At 41.9% G+C, this 14,881-nt stretch overlaps 1 protein-coding gene across 6 annotated transcripts in view; it reads right to left on the minus strand.

Annotated features, from left to right (window-relative positions):
• Nucleotides 1-1,014: 1,014 nt before the first annotated feature.
• Nucleotides 1,015-14,881, minus strand: part of SCAMP4 (secretory carrier membrane protein 4) — a 63,343-nt gene continuing 49,476 nt past the window's right edge. For all 6 annotated transcript variants that reach the window (XM_033956785.1, XM_033956784.1, XM_033956782.1 and 3 more), the window contains 2 exons: nucleotides 12,339-12,456; nucleotides 1,015-3,258 (listed from right to left, as the gene is read on the minus strand). In XM_033956785.1, coding sequence (XP_033812676.1) covers nucleotides 3,082-3,258; nucleotides 12,339-12,456 — 295 coding nt within the window. In that variant the 3' untranslated portion in view covers nucleotides 1,015-3,081. The remainder of the gene's footprint in view (nucleotides 3,259-12,338; nucleotides 12,457-14,881) is intronic.

Below are 14,881 nucleotides of genomic sequence, written 5' to 3' on the forward strand. Positions count from 1 at the left end.
CGTTAGCATTTAGCACGAGGTAATATTTAACACGCGCTAAAACGGCTAACGCACCTTTGTGAAAGGACCCGTCAGTCCAGTGATTTTCCACTTTTTTTGTTCTGTTGAAAAAACATGGGATGAAAAAAAGTGGAAAAATCGCTGGACTAAGGAGCTGATTCCATAAAAGGCGCCTAAATCAACCGCTGCCTAATAAAATGGCGCTGGCTGTGTGTCAGTCACACTTAAGTGCCATTTATAGAATTGCAACTAGCAGTTTCTAACATAAAAATGCAGGCGAAGGTTTTAAAGGTCTACATTTCAGGCACCTATAAAAAATAGGTGCCTGTCACATGGCGCTTAGCAGCGCCTAAGTCAAGCTCCGCCCATAGAAACACCCACTTAGGTGTTAGGCACCGCTAAGCGCCATGTGACAGGCGCCTATCTTTTATAGAATCGGATGGGCGCTTATCGCCCAATTCAAATTTTTTTTTTTTTAAGCAATTATTGAGACTATTAAAAGTATTTTGCCACTTAAGTTAGGTGTCTAACTTTAGATGTCCTTTATAGAATCAGCCCCTAAATGTATTGCCCTCGATGGAGACTGCCCCAGCTCTGTTGGTTGGTCTCCAAACTTTTTGTGGCTCCTCGTACTCATATTCTAGCATCCTTCTGAGTTATTAGCTAAGAAGCCTGGAATCCTCAAAGCTGTTAGGAGTAGTCAGTCAGTTATTACCAGTAGAAAGAGATAATATCTTGTCAGTTGCTTTTCTCCTTTTCTTTGTTTCAAACTGTAGCATATTTAAGTCATGGGAATTAGGAGGTAATGTGGATTTGGTTACAGAACCAGTAAGAGCAGTGCCCGGTATGATTTAATTACAGGCTTTCCTTGGGGTTTTTTGCTGTTGGTATGTGACTTTGTACGTGCGTGTCTATATTTCAAAAGTATAAATGCTTTTTTTTATTTAAAAAAATGCATATTTTCTGGGAAGACCTATCAATGGTGCAACTGTACTATGATTTGTGCTTGGCCACATAAGAGTTGGGGGCTGTTTCTAATGCTTTTTTTTTTCTTATTCTTGTTCTGCATCTTTGTGTTATTTTTTTTTTTTTAATTGCAGTCAAATTTTTAATGAAAAATTTGAGAGACATATCCAAGGGCATTTATATATAGAACAAGTCTGCTGAATTATCTTCTTTCAAAAGTATTTTTCTATTAGGACAAGCATGAAACCACATCATGTCAAATCCTGCCAAGAGTTCATGAATCCAAAACTTTGAGATCATTTTCAGTTTCCCTCCAAAATGCAAACTCATTAAGCAATGCTGTTCTTCTCATTCAAAAGGAAAACTTCTGTAGTTGAAAATCATCTATTAAGCATACAATCAATTCTATGCAAAAATGTCCTAGTCTGTCCCCCCTTCCTTCTCCTCCTCTAATGCAGCCTCCAGCTCCTCAGCACCAGATCTATTCCTCAGCTAAAACAGGTATTAGCTTCAGGCTGCTCACACATTCTAAGTTTCCTACGTCAAATATCAAAGACACTGCCCACCTCCATTCTGCCTTGATCATTCCTGTAAAATCAGTTAGATAGGAGGTTTGAATCTATTTCCCCACACTGTTCCAATCCAAAAAAGGCTCTCCTTTTATGCACTGCTAGGAAACTAAGGAGGTACTTCTTAGCTGTTGCTGCAGGACTCAAAATTAGGTGTTGTAAAGGAAGAAAGGGTTAGGGAAGGAATCAGGAGAAGACTATCCATTCACCAATTAAAGTTACTGAAAGCAAGCTGCAGTTTGACTGCAGTTCAAACCACTGAATTATAAGATCTGACTGCAACATGATCTGAAATTAAGTAAAACAAAAATAAAAAAACACTTACTGTATACATTACACATGATAGCGTGCAGTAAAGCAGGCTAGTTTTACAATGGTCTTCATAATCCTGTCAAGATGAAGCCCAAGTAAGAAAAGATTAGAAGTCTCCAGCTGAAGCAGCATCCATTACCTCAAAGGCTGCTGAGGTTAGTTTACCTAGCAGGCCTCTCTTAGATCAGCTGAGCTTGCAGAAATGTCCTGGAGAATCTTCAAATGGTCCTGAAAGAATAACCGCTCAAAGGTAGGGAGAGGGGAGAAAGACCAAGATCAAAGCAACTAGGAATATCATTTGATGCTGCAGAGGAAGCTGAAATGCATTAACAGCAAAGAGAATAGAGAGAACGGGGGGGGGGGGGGGGGGGGGGGGAGTATTTTGAAATTGGAAAATGTGTTGAGCTCCTGCTTAAAAAGCTAATTTATTCTTCCTCTTCTGTCTATTTCCCCTAGAACTTCTGTCCAAAGAAACAGTTATGTAAATTATCTCTGCACAGTGCTGAAGGCACAATAGATAATTATGCTTGGTTTTAAATGCCCACTCAAGCTATATCCAGCCTAAGTAGAAACTGAACAGCATTACGAGAACATCCAGCTCTCCATATACCTGAAATAGGTAATATCAAACTTAACTATATTAAAGTGACCAGATGAGACCCAAGGGGGTTGGCTTTGAGTCAACTGTGGTTTGGTTTTGTTTTTTTTGCTTTGCCTTGAAAAATAGTGTTTAAAGTTGCTCCATACCATACACTTGAAGTCACTACTCTCACTAAAAAGTTGGAAGGGGAAAGGGACCTCAAACATACTAATAACAGAGGAGGAAGAACTTGAGCTTATTGTCCACACAAAATAGCCTAGGTTTCAGACTCTCTCTCAAATTCCTGTCATGTAATATATCAGGGCAGAAGAGTCTCCAGAAGATGGCACAGCAAAGACAATATTTTCAAAGGACAAATTCATTGCCCATTACAAACTTGCTTGCTTGCTGGATCTTAGCTTGGTAGTAGATTCGTTGTGCTTATGGGTCAAACTAAAAGGATAAATACCTACCCATATATTGACATATTACCTTGTTACCTTTGGCCTTGCGAAAGGCTTCAAATATCAAACCTCTCATTTGCTTGCAGAATATGTATAACAAAAAAGGAAAGGGGGAGGGGAATTCAGTTTGAGAACGGATCTAAATCTATGGAGATTAACTTGAAATGCACTTTCACAGTGGAAGCTATTTTCAAGGCCACTGGTTTGATGTGGGATAGTTGGGCACTGTGGGATATTCAGGCAGAGAATTGCCAGTAAAGTTACTGTACTGGGCTTCCCTGCTGGGGGGATTTTTCCAGGATCCACTGTTCCATTCATCCTGTGCTTTTTGGAAGCTGCCACCAGTCCCCCGGTACAGCCTATGAACCTGATGGGAGAAAGAGAGAAGGGATTTTGGTATGGTGTTGCCAAAGACACTTCATGACCCTTTTACCAAGCAGTGGTCCCGCTCTGTGTCCCATGGTATTTTTGACATGTGCATGTGCTACCAGTGCAATAAAAAATAAAATTTATTTTTTATGTCAAGGGGGCATATCTGAGGGGTGGAGAGTGGGTGTCTCTGTGCTAATCAGTTAGCACAGCTAGATTAGAACACACTGATTAGCTTAAGATTAGTACATAAACCCTTACCTACAAAATAAGAGGCAGTAAGGATTCATGCACTAATTTCTGTTAATGGCAGTACACTAGTGGCAAAATTAGTGCATGGCTGTTAAATCAGAAAAATCGGCCATGGCAAAAAAATGGCCTTAGCATGTGGAAAAGAACTGTACACGGTCACACTAAGGACATTTTTTGCTGTAGTATAGTAAAAGGAACCCTTTGTTTCCTAAAGGAGAGGGAGAAAAAAAAATTCTCACTGCAAACACATTCATTTGGTATAACTATGGTGGAGACAGAGAAAGTGTGTGTGTGTGTGGGGGGGGGGGGGGGGGGGGGGGGTGGGAGAGGAGAGAGCTCAGTTCTTATCACAATATGAACAAACCAGTACAGAAATCATAGCAATCACAAGACATAGTAAATGGCACAGATGAAGACTAAATTGTACTTCTTCCATTCTGGGGTATACACATACAACAAAAGATTAACGGCCTCTTTTACAAAGCCGCGCTAGCAGCTGTTGTGTGGCAACAGCCCCGAAGCCCTTTAAATCTCTTGGGGCTTGGGGCTGTTAACGTAGCGCAACTGCTAGCGCGGTTTTATAAAAGAGGCCGTACGTTCTTACCTGGATAATCTTCTTTCTGTTAATCTTCTCAGGAGTGATCAATCTATTCCCACGAACTGGACTTGCTGAAGTGTAAATAGTTATAGTTTTGAGCACTTTCCACATAGAGGCGGAGCACAGTGCCCCCTCCAGTTACGTCCCAAAGCAATCGAGCTCCACTGGAACAGAATACAAAGAAAGAGGGGAAACGAGGAATTTCTCTGCAAACATTACACAATTCTGTTCTACTCTGTAACTTAGAAGCAAGAATTAGAACAACAATGAACAGGAAGTTTAAAGAAAAACAACCTCAGAGAACCAATCTGCTGTGTGCAACTGGCACTAACAATAAGGAAGCCAGAGACAGAGGAATACACTTACATATAAAGGATTTCTTCATGCTCAGATATCTGACAGAAGAGCAGCTCCAGGCCTGGAAACTAGAAATATCCAAGTAGGCAAAACAGTATATACTGAGGAGGAGTCGCATGGACTCCTGAGAAGATTAACAGAAAGAAGATTATCCAGGTAAGAACCTAATCTTTCATTCTGTTACATCTACTAAGGAGTCTATACGTATGGAGATGTACCAAAGCAATGGCAGACATCTAGGAAAGGACAGAAGAGCCTGCCTGCAAGAGCAAGAACCCAAAAGTGGCATCCTCTCGATCCACCACATCCACTCTGTAAAATGTGGAAAGGTATGCAGAATAGACCAGGTAGCTGCTCTACAAATCTCTGTGGGAGAAACTGCCTGAGACTCCACCTATGGTGGAATGTGTCATGAGAGAAACCGGTGGCTGCTTACCACAGGCAATGTATGCTGAAGAGATGGCCTTGCAAATACTTCCAGCTATAGAGGCCTTAGATGATGGCCTGCCACCTCTGGACTGGCTGGTTAACATGAACAGATGGTTTGAACAGTGAAAGTCAGGGGTCCTTTCCAAGTACTGGAGCAAAACTCGCCATACGTCAAGCTTTCTCAAAATTCTATCCCGAGCTTCCTGTTTCCTCCCTTTGACTGAAAAAGCGCTTCGCTTTCAAAGTTTTTGGCAGAAGCCATCAAATCCAACACTGGCCTACCCCAGCAGCACACGAGATCGAATGCCCTATGGGAGAGCGACCATTCCCCCAGGGCAGGAACAGGCGAATTAGAAAGTCCACCTGAACATTTTCCACTCCGGCCATGTGGGCCACAGAAAGAGCCTGAAGGTAGGCTTCTGCCCACTGGAAGAGCATCTGAGCCTCCAGGAATTAGGGAGTGTCTCTGGTGCCTCCCTGTCTTTTCACATACGCCACTGCTGTGGTGTTGTCAGAGAACAGCCTTTCCTTTGATGACCTTTTCCAGCACCTTCAAGGCCAGGCATATGGCTCAGAGCTCCAGACAGTTTATGGACCACCCCTTTTGATGATGAGTCCACAGGCCTTGAAATGAGCGGTTCCCGCAATTAACTCCCCAGCCAAAAAGGCTGGCATCGGTCTTGAGAGTCACCCACTCCAATATCCATAGAGGCATGTCCTTCGACAAGGAGGTTTACTGAAGCCACCTGTGTAAGCTGTCACTTGCTGTTCCTGTCCATGCGAGCTCCATCTGAAGATGGTGCCTCTGCGTAGACCATCGAGTCGAGTCCTGGAGAGGTTGCATGTGCACTTTGACCTAGGGGACTACTTCCAGGGATGCTGCCATGGAGCCTAACACCAAAGATAATGCTACGTAGTAGGAATCTGCATCACTAAGAGAGATAGGATCTGTCATCGCAGCTTCTGGCTCTGGAAGAATAACACAGACCTGAGCCAATATGAAAAGAATGCCCAGATACTCCAGATTCTGGGTCACCTCTAGATGGCTCTTCTTGAAATTGACAATCCAGCTCGCTGAAGCAAATCTAACACTCATCGCACTGCCAGATCACACTCCTGTCTGAACGGGGCTCTGATCAACCAATCGTCCAGGTAGAGAAGTACTTGATCCCCATCTTCCGGAGATAGAATCATAGAAACACGATGGCAGATAAGGGCCAAATGGCCCATCCGCAGTAACCATTATCTCTACCTCTCTCTAAGAGATCCCAAATACCTATCCCACGCTTTCTTGAATTCAGACACAGTCTCTACCTCCACTCTTCCGTGAGACTGTTCTACTCATCTACCACCCTTTCTGTAAAAAAGTATTTCCTTAGATTACTCATGAACCTATCACCTCTTAACTTCATGCTATGATCTCTCATTCCAGAGCTTCTTTTCAAATGAAAGAGACTGGATTAATGTGCATTTATATCATGTAGGTATTTAAACATCTCTATCATATCTCCCCTCTTCCGCCTTTCCTCCAAAGTGTACATATTAAGATTTTTAACTCTGTCCCCATACGCCTTATGATGAAGGCCACACACCATTTTAGTAGCTTTCCTCTGGATCAACTCCATCCTTTTTATATCTTTTTGAAGGTGTGGCCACCAGAATTGTACACAATATTCTAAATGAGGTCTCACCAGTGTCTTATACAGGGGCATCAATTCTTCCTTTTTCCTACTGACCCTACCTGTTCCTATTTACCCTAGCATCCTTCTAGCTTTTGCCAACACCTTTTCAACCTGTTTGGCCACCTTAAGATCATCACATACAATCACACCCAAGTCCTGCTCTTCTGTCATGCAGTTGTTCTTCACCCCCTAAATTGTACTGTTCCTTTGGATTTTTGCAGTCCAAATGCATGACCTTGCACTTCTTTAGCATTAAATTTTAGCTGTCAAATTTCAGACCTTTCTTCAAACTTCGCTAGGTCTTTTTTCATGTTATTCACACCATCTGGGGCATCTACTCTATTGCAGATGAGCCACAACCACTACCATAACCTTGGTGAAAATGCGGGGGCTGTTGCCAATCTGAACAGAAGAGCTACAAACTGGATATGTTGCTGAAGTATGTGAAATCTCAAATAATTTTCAGTGGTCCGGAAAAATGGGAATATGCAGATATGCCTTTGTGAGGTCCAGAGAGGCCAGAATTCCCCTGGAGCCACAGCTGCAATGATAGGAGGGACCTTCAGAAAGGCATTTACTGCTTTGAGTTCCAAGATGGGCCTCCAGTCCTCTGTGCCTTTCTTGGACACGAAGAAGTATTCGCTTGAGCTTGAATCTATGATGGGAACAGGTTCTAAGGCCCGAATGTCCAGAAGTCTTTGAAGCATAGCTCTGACCTTGGCCTCCTTCTCTGGCCATCCAGCTGGAAAGTCGATGAACAAATCCAGAAGAGGGCTATAAAACTCGATCTTGTGACCCACACGGATGATATTCAGCACCCATTGGTCCAAGGAAAGTTTCTCCCATTCCCTCCGAAATGCTGACAACCACCCTCAAATATGTGGGTTGCCAACCTGGGTGGGTTGCCATAAGCCCCTGAGGACTGCTGGTATCTGGAGCTGCTGAATTGCTGCCTATAACCCTGGAAGGAACTCTGGACAGAAGGCCCTGGATTGTACTGTTGAGAACAATGGGAGGGGTGAAAATTACGAAAATGGAAGATCTCCTGCAAATAGGATGATTGGATAGGCTGGAGAGAGCTTAGACAGCAACTTCAGCATTTGGAACCTAAGACAATACCAGGTGGACTTTACAGTATTTTCCAGTAATATCAAAGAAGAGACAAGTTAATTTAATCATGACTTTTTAATGAGTATAACTAATGGGCAGATTGGATGGACTGTTCAGGTCTTTATCTGCCTTCATTTATTATGTCACTATGTTACTTCTACTCCAGCCTGGAGGTTGGTGTGGTCTATTTCCGGCAGAGATTTAGGACCCTACCCTCACAAACTCTGCAAAAAATAAGTAAGTTTTACAGAATTCCACAGACCCCCCAAAAAACTCCTACAGGAAATAATGGAGGTATACTTACAGTCTGTATAGTGCCTGCCTGCCAGCTGTGTTACACTGTAGCTGAATGGAGGAAAATGATTTTTTTGTCTCAGAAACAGCTCCAAATGACCAAACTTGAAGATTTTCGGACTGCCAGTTGGACAGACACAGACTGTCATCTCCGCCCCATGGAAACTCTCCATGCAACCAGGGGCAGGAAACGCAACCTGCACCCTGAAACCTTGAGTAATATTTTACTCAGGATGCATACAGCCTGCCCTTAAACACCTGAAGAGTCAGAACTCCCAGGGGAATGGACTCAGAGTCTGAGAAGGGTGGCACAAGCAAGCTGGCTCCACAGATCCACTGAAGCAACACTACGGCTTCGCGGGACAGCATCCTTTCCTCCAGCATAGGACACCGCACGGGGTCTCACGGCACTGAAGAAAAAAAAATAAATAAAAAAAATAGAAAATGATGCAGAGCAGAACAAAAGACTTCTGCATGGATTGCTTGCAGAAACTGAAAACTGTAGGGGGCTCTAATTCACTCTAATGTAGGAGGAGCACATGCACAGAAAAGTGTTTGGATCTTTGCAACTGCTGGATTATGGAATCTGCAACTGGAGTATGGAATCTGGAAAGGACATAACAGAAGGTTTCAAATTGCTGGAAATCATACAAAGAATCGATTTCTATCTGAATGAACGCTAATTGTTTATTCTTAAACTAAGCAAAGACACAAATTGTTTGGTTGTCTTTGTCTGGACCTGTTGATGCTCCTCCTTTTTTTTCAGTTTGGCACTTTGAAGATTCCAATTTTGAGTACGGTAAAGAGATTAGGGATGATCCTTGACTCCTCTTTATCTTTTAAGGAACATGTGGCTACCATTGTGAAGACTATAGTTTTAATAATTAGGTTAGTATAGAGGCTCAAAGATATTTATTATGTGCTGCCGCCTTTGGCCTACTGTCCTGCAAGTGGCTCAAAATTCGGCAGCAGAAGTAATTGAAGATTTGTCAAGAAGAGACCACATGTCACCATATCTTGTTAAATTACATTGGAGGATTCAGTTTAAGATTCTTGTATTCGATTTTAAGGCATTGAATAATGCCGCTTCTCATGTGATTTCAAAATCTGTGAAATCTTATGCTCCAGGTAAAAATTTGCGATCTCAGACCAAGTGTTTGCTAGATATTCCATCTCTCCAGCGAGTTCACTTAGGAAAGTTGCATGCTAGGATTTTTGTTGTTGTTAGTCCCAGTCTGTGGAATGATCTTCTGCTTTATTCAAGAGAGCTGTCTTCTCTTCTTCAGTTTAGGAAACAATTGAAAGCATTTTTATTTGAGATGGAGTTTAGTTGACGTCTGCAGTGTGGAGGTGGTTTCCATTCCTTGTTAGTTTTTATCTCAGGGGGTACTTGAAGATTTATTTTAATGAGAGTGGTGATTATTTTATGATTATTTTGCATTAATTATATGTACTTGTTTGTTTTATTGTATGTATTTTGATTGTGTATATTATGTTGTAACTCGCTTAGATTTTTGGGGGATAATGTGGGTATAAATTTGTAAGAATCAAAGTTGAAGATTATTTATTTATCAAAGATAACTCATTCGCTTGCCCAGCCTGCAAATTTCAAAGCATATGAGTATGCTGAAGAACAACAGTTGTGTTCACCATTCATTAACCATTAAATGACCAAATTAAGTAATTTAATTATATAGAGACAATTTGTTGAATATGAAGAATATTCTTTTCAGTCTGGGCCATTAGCTGATTTATATAGCTCTCATTCCACCTACTCTAGGAATACTGATTTTGGGAGTACAGGAAGGAGTGGTAAAATACTGGCCCCTCCATGAGAGGTTTTGATTGGGTAATAATTTGATATGAAGCAGAATTTTTGAAAGGACAGCCAATGCAGAATATGGATATCCAAGTGCTGCCAACATTTAGCACGAACATCAATTTTACAAACTGAAACATCCAAACTATAAAATGAACAAAAGAAAGGACATGGACATCTGTGTGGACATTTTATAACATGGATGTTCCTATGCTGCCACAAAGACATCTATATGGAGGAGTAGCCTAATGGCGAGGGCAGAGAACCAGGAGTCATAGGTTCAAATTCCACTGTATAAAGTATATACAGCTGCAGTAGAATTTGAACCTATATATATATATATATTTTTTTTTTTTTTTTTTAACTGTGATTTCTCCAGGGACAGAAAAATACCTACTGTGACTTCCCATACTCCCTCCAGTAGAGACCTGCTTGATCACAACACTTTTCTGTAACTTGGGTATGCCAAGTACCAGGTCTAAATACAGATGTCCACCTTTTTAGATACAAACGTCCATTCCTTCTCTGTGATCAGAGTTGAATGTCCATCTTTTGGTTCCTCTTTAGGTCTTGCCAAAAACATGCCCAGAGCACTTGCAATACAGACATACTGCAATTTTAGATGTCCATATCCTCGCTTTATAAAATCAAGATTTGGATATCCATGCAATAAGGACATATAAATGCCAGTTATCAGACATCCAAAATAAAGAACTGCACAAGAATGGGGCTTGCAGGAATCCAAGTTTCTCATGGAAGTGTAGTCAATATATCTGGTGACTCTAGAACGAGGCTTGGATATAACTGAGAGAGAGGCAATTAGAGCACCAGAAAGAGGTTTGGAATGCCCAGAGAGATGCAACTGGAGCACCAAAAAGAGGTCTGAAATTCCCAGAGAGGCAGCTGGAATACCAGACTGAGGCTTGGAGCACTCCTTCATTGAATAGTGAATATCCCCCCCAAAACCACGTGAGGTGTTGGGAAGAAAAAGAGAGCTGTAAGCAAGTAAATAATAGTGTCAACTCCTGCAGGTATGAGTGAGAATGGAGGATATTAATTGTTCAGATGGAACGGATTTTAGCAGGTATGTGTGCAACTCTGGTCCAAAACAGGAACATAGCCTCTAAAATAACCACCCAAATGAGTGTTATGCTTCCTGGTAACCACCCAATGAGTGTTATGCTTCCTGGTAGCTTAATTCATGTGGACATAAGACTCTCTTGACTCGTTTCAGTATTTAAGTGACCATGAATTGATATTTCGGTGTTTGGGATTTTTTTTGTGTACCATTGTATGAAGTGTCATTCTCCAAACAACAGTTTGACTCTTGAGGAAGGTACTAAGGTGCCGAAACACAGGCTTTGTTGAGTCTGATGTTTGTTTTAATGCAATAAGTCCCAGTTGAAGCATCTCTTTCATCTCTACTTTTGTTAACTGAGTCATTTTCATTTGTCTTGAGAAAGCAGGATGGAAACTGAAACAAATATTTAGTGCCTGCTTACAGCATCATGAGTCAATTGCTTTGGATCCTGCAGTTAATTGCAGGAAGAGATAAAATTATCAATCAGATTCTATAGGCAGGAAGAAAGGGGGAAAAGAGTTAAGCACCCCTGAGGCATCCCACAGTGATTTCTCAACAATAGCTTTCAAACTCTAAGGCCTAGATTCACAAAATGTACCGATCGTGTACTGATGGTTTTGCAATCGTTTGCCAACCCGATTCACTAAACAGCTGTGCGATCAATATCCAATCCATTCCGCACATGCAAATGAAGGGAAATGCCATGCATAAGTATGAAGGCAGTGATTCACTAAACAGACGAAGGAACACCGATTGGGGTTGCTGATCCAAACTGAAGCGACTGCTGAGGACTGTTGCTCATGTCCTTGCAAACTGTCCTGCTGTCTGCTGCCCTGAAATCCCAGCATCAAAATAAAAAATAAAACCATCAAAATAAAACTGTACATATGCATCTCTCTTTTTATATATTGTGCAAAAAGCACAGTGCGAGCCCGTGGTTTCAACCCACAGGTTTAAAGCGGGACTCCACAAGGCATGTTCTGTTCCATGTTGTTCCATAGTCTGGCTGCAAAGCATGTTCTGTTCCATTCTGGCTGCACAATAAAAAATTGAAATGATTCCTGAAGTCCACTCGTGAGGCTAGCGAGTGCAGCCACCCCTCCCCATAGTTTTGACCTTAAGCTTGTGCGGAGAGCAAGCACATGCGCGCATCACATCTACAGGCAAAGAGGATGGTCTATGCATGCGTCTTGATCGCTCTGTAACGATCCATGGGGTCGCTGTGGGGCATGCGTCTGATCACATAATTTGCATGAGGACTCTAGTGAATCGGTCGCCCAGCAAGACTCGGCCACGGATCGTCCAACAACGTGAGTTTAGTGAATCTAGGCCCAAATTATGGACCCTCACACTCAGCTTGCAGGAGTTACCATGAGTTCTTCATTCTTCACACCTCTTCCATTGCACCTGCCTATCAGAGAAAAACAGTGAGGACAAAGGCTTTTGGGTCACTTACTCTGATAAGGGCGAGAGCCATTGCAAGTGCAGAAACTGTGAACATCACTGCAGAGAACAACATTATCACAGCAGCACCAACATTTGATGTGAAGAAGGAGACAGTTGCCATCCAGCCACTGAAAAGGAAGTGCAGCAAACACATTAGCATGAAGCAGGGCAGGGAAGGGGTTTCAGCATGGCTAAGAAAGATAATGGCAAACTATCTTTAAGGGAGTTGCCTTCAAGTGGCAACTGTGTTTAAAATCATTAGGCCTTTCACAAGCAAATATTCATGTGTCCTTCATAAAAGCAAAAAGTCTATTCCCATCTATAAGTAGCAAAATGTTTTAAATATCTTAATCCATAATCATCTATGACCCGCTGAGCAAAAAGGTATCAAAAGTGGGGAATGTGACTTATTTATACCACAAGTTAGAGGGATATCAACTGCATAATCCTACAAAATTTCAGTCTCAGGTACTGGTGGAAAGAAGATACTGGGCTAGATGGACCACTGGTCTAATCCAGTATAGCTATTCTTGGCATCTTATGTTTGTTTGGGTTTTAATGTGAAGCGCATATCAATAAAAATGTAATTACTGGTAACCCCAGAAATCACATACTCCACTTTAGGCAATTTTTAGGCTGCAAAACATCAAAGTTGTGAAACAAATTCCATAGTCCTATTCTACTGACCCTAGAGTTAAGAGTACACAAAACTTTAAAGAAAAAAAGTTGCCCAATTTCACCCCTTCAAACTTTTATAGCCTTTGTTTCTTATTTCTAACCCCACTTCTGGTACCTTAATGCTCAGAGGATCACATTTATATTTGACTTACAAAAGAGGCACATCTTGACTCTCCTTCTATCTTGGGAGTAGACATGTTTAGCAAACTCTTAGATCTAATTGGCTTACACAAGGCCAGGGTTTTCATAGGCTTTTGGGAAGGGAGGGGGCGCTAACTCACGGTTTATCTATGGCAGCAGAATTTCTGTAATTGTGAGGACTCAGAAAGTTAGGTACTGTGCTTTAGTTTTATCTTGGATGAGCAAAAATACATCTTTACAGCAGCATGCACACAATGTTTTTCACAGGTGTGAGATATAATCTGCATTCATTCTGCAATAGCAAGAGATTTTAAAAACACAAGTCAACCCTGAAATACTTATTTGATATCATGTGTGTGTTGCTGCTTGTCCTAGACAAGATTCGCCTTGAGCTCTCAACTGGGCTACCTCCCCCTCCCCTCCTTCCTCCTGTCCCTTGTGCTAGCCTTCCCTCAATACCTGCCACCCTTTCCTCCTTCTCCGTAATCACAGAGGAGGAAACCACACATCTTCTCTCATCCTCTAAACCCACTACCTGCTCCTCTGATCCAATTCCCACTCACCTACTCGGCGCTATCTCACCTACTGTCATCCCTCCTATCTGTAACATCTTCAACCTATTGCTCTCCACTGCAACTGTCCCTGATGCCTTTAAACATGCTTTTGTCACACCCCTCCTCAAAAACCCCTCAATGGACCCCACATGACTCTCCAACTATTGTCCCATCTCCCTCCTCTCCTTCTTATCTAAGTTACTTGAATGTGTTCTGCACCGTGGTTGTAGGAAGTTTTGTCCCCCCCACACACACATTTTGCCCCCAACATTCACTGCAGTACTAAATTGCAAAATCATAATCATTAAGCTTTATCATCATTTGAATATGCCACTCAAGTAAAATTTTATGGCTACACAGCCTTTTTTCATTGTGTGCATTTCAAATTTTTTACTATAATGCAGTATTTTTTGACCCACAATGAAATTTTATTTTATTTTTCATTAAAAAGTCTAAAATCAAGTAACAAAATTGTAAAAGCAAAAAAACAAATACATAGTAGAGGGTCTAGGATAGTTTCATCAGCCATTTCAGTGTGATGAACTGTCCATGATGAATCTGATTCTCCTCCCTGCCCTCCCCATTGCAGCATTATCAGTGCACCCCTCCCAGTCTTGCAGGGGGCAATGCCTCCTATCCACATAAAATGACATTGTGATGGGGGGAGGCCAATGCCCCCACCCCACGATATGAAAAATAAAATTTCATTGTGGCATTATGAATGGGTCAAAAATTCTAGGTCAAGTGAACAACAATTGTAATGGCACGTTCAGATGAACAAACATTTGCAAAATGAGAGGTCAATGCTGGGTCAGTAATGATTATGATATTGACAGTAAAGCAGTAAATGTTGGAGGTAAAACTCCAGGGGCAAAATTTACCTGGGGACAAAATATCCGAATGCAGTGCACCGCCGTTGCCTGGACCTCTTCTCTTCTAGACCTGCTTCAGTCGGGCTTTTGCCCTCTGCACTCCAAGAAAACTGCCCTTACCAAAGTTCCAATGACCTGTTCCTGGCTAGATCCAAAGGCCTCTACTCTATCCTCATCCTTCTTGTTCTATCTGCTGCCTTTGATACTGTTGATCACCGCCTACTCCTTGATACACTGTCCTTGCTGGGATTCCAGGGTTTTGCTCTCTCCTGGTTTTCTTCCTTTCTCTCCTATCGCACCGTCAGTGT

This window comes from Geotrypetes seraphini, chromosome 8 (assembly GCF_902459505.1).
Source record: "Geotrypetes seraphini chromosome 8, aGeoSer1.1, whole genome shotgun sequence".
Classification (NCBI taxonomy): Eukaryota; Metazoa; Chordata; class Amphibia; order Gymnophiona; family Dermophiidae; genus Geotrypetes; species Geotrypetes seraphini.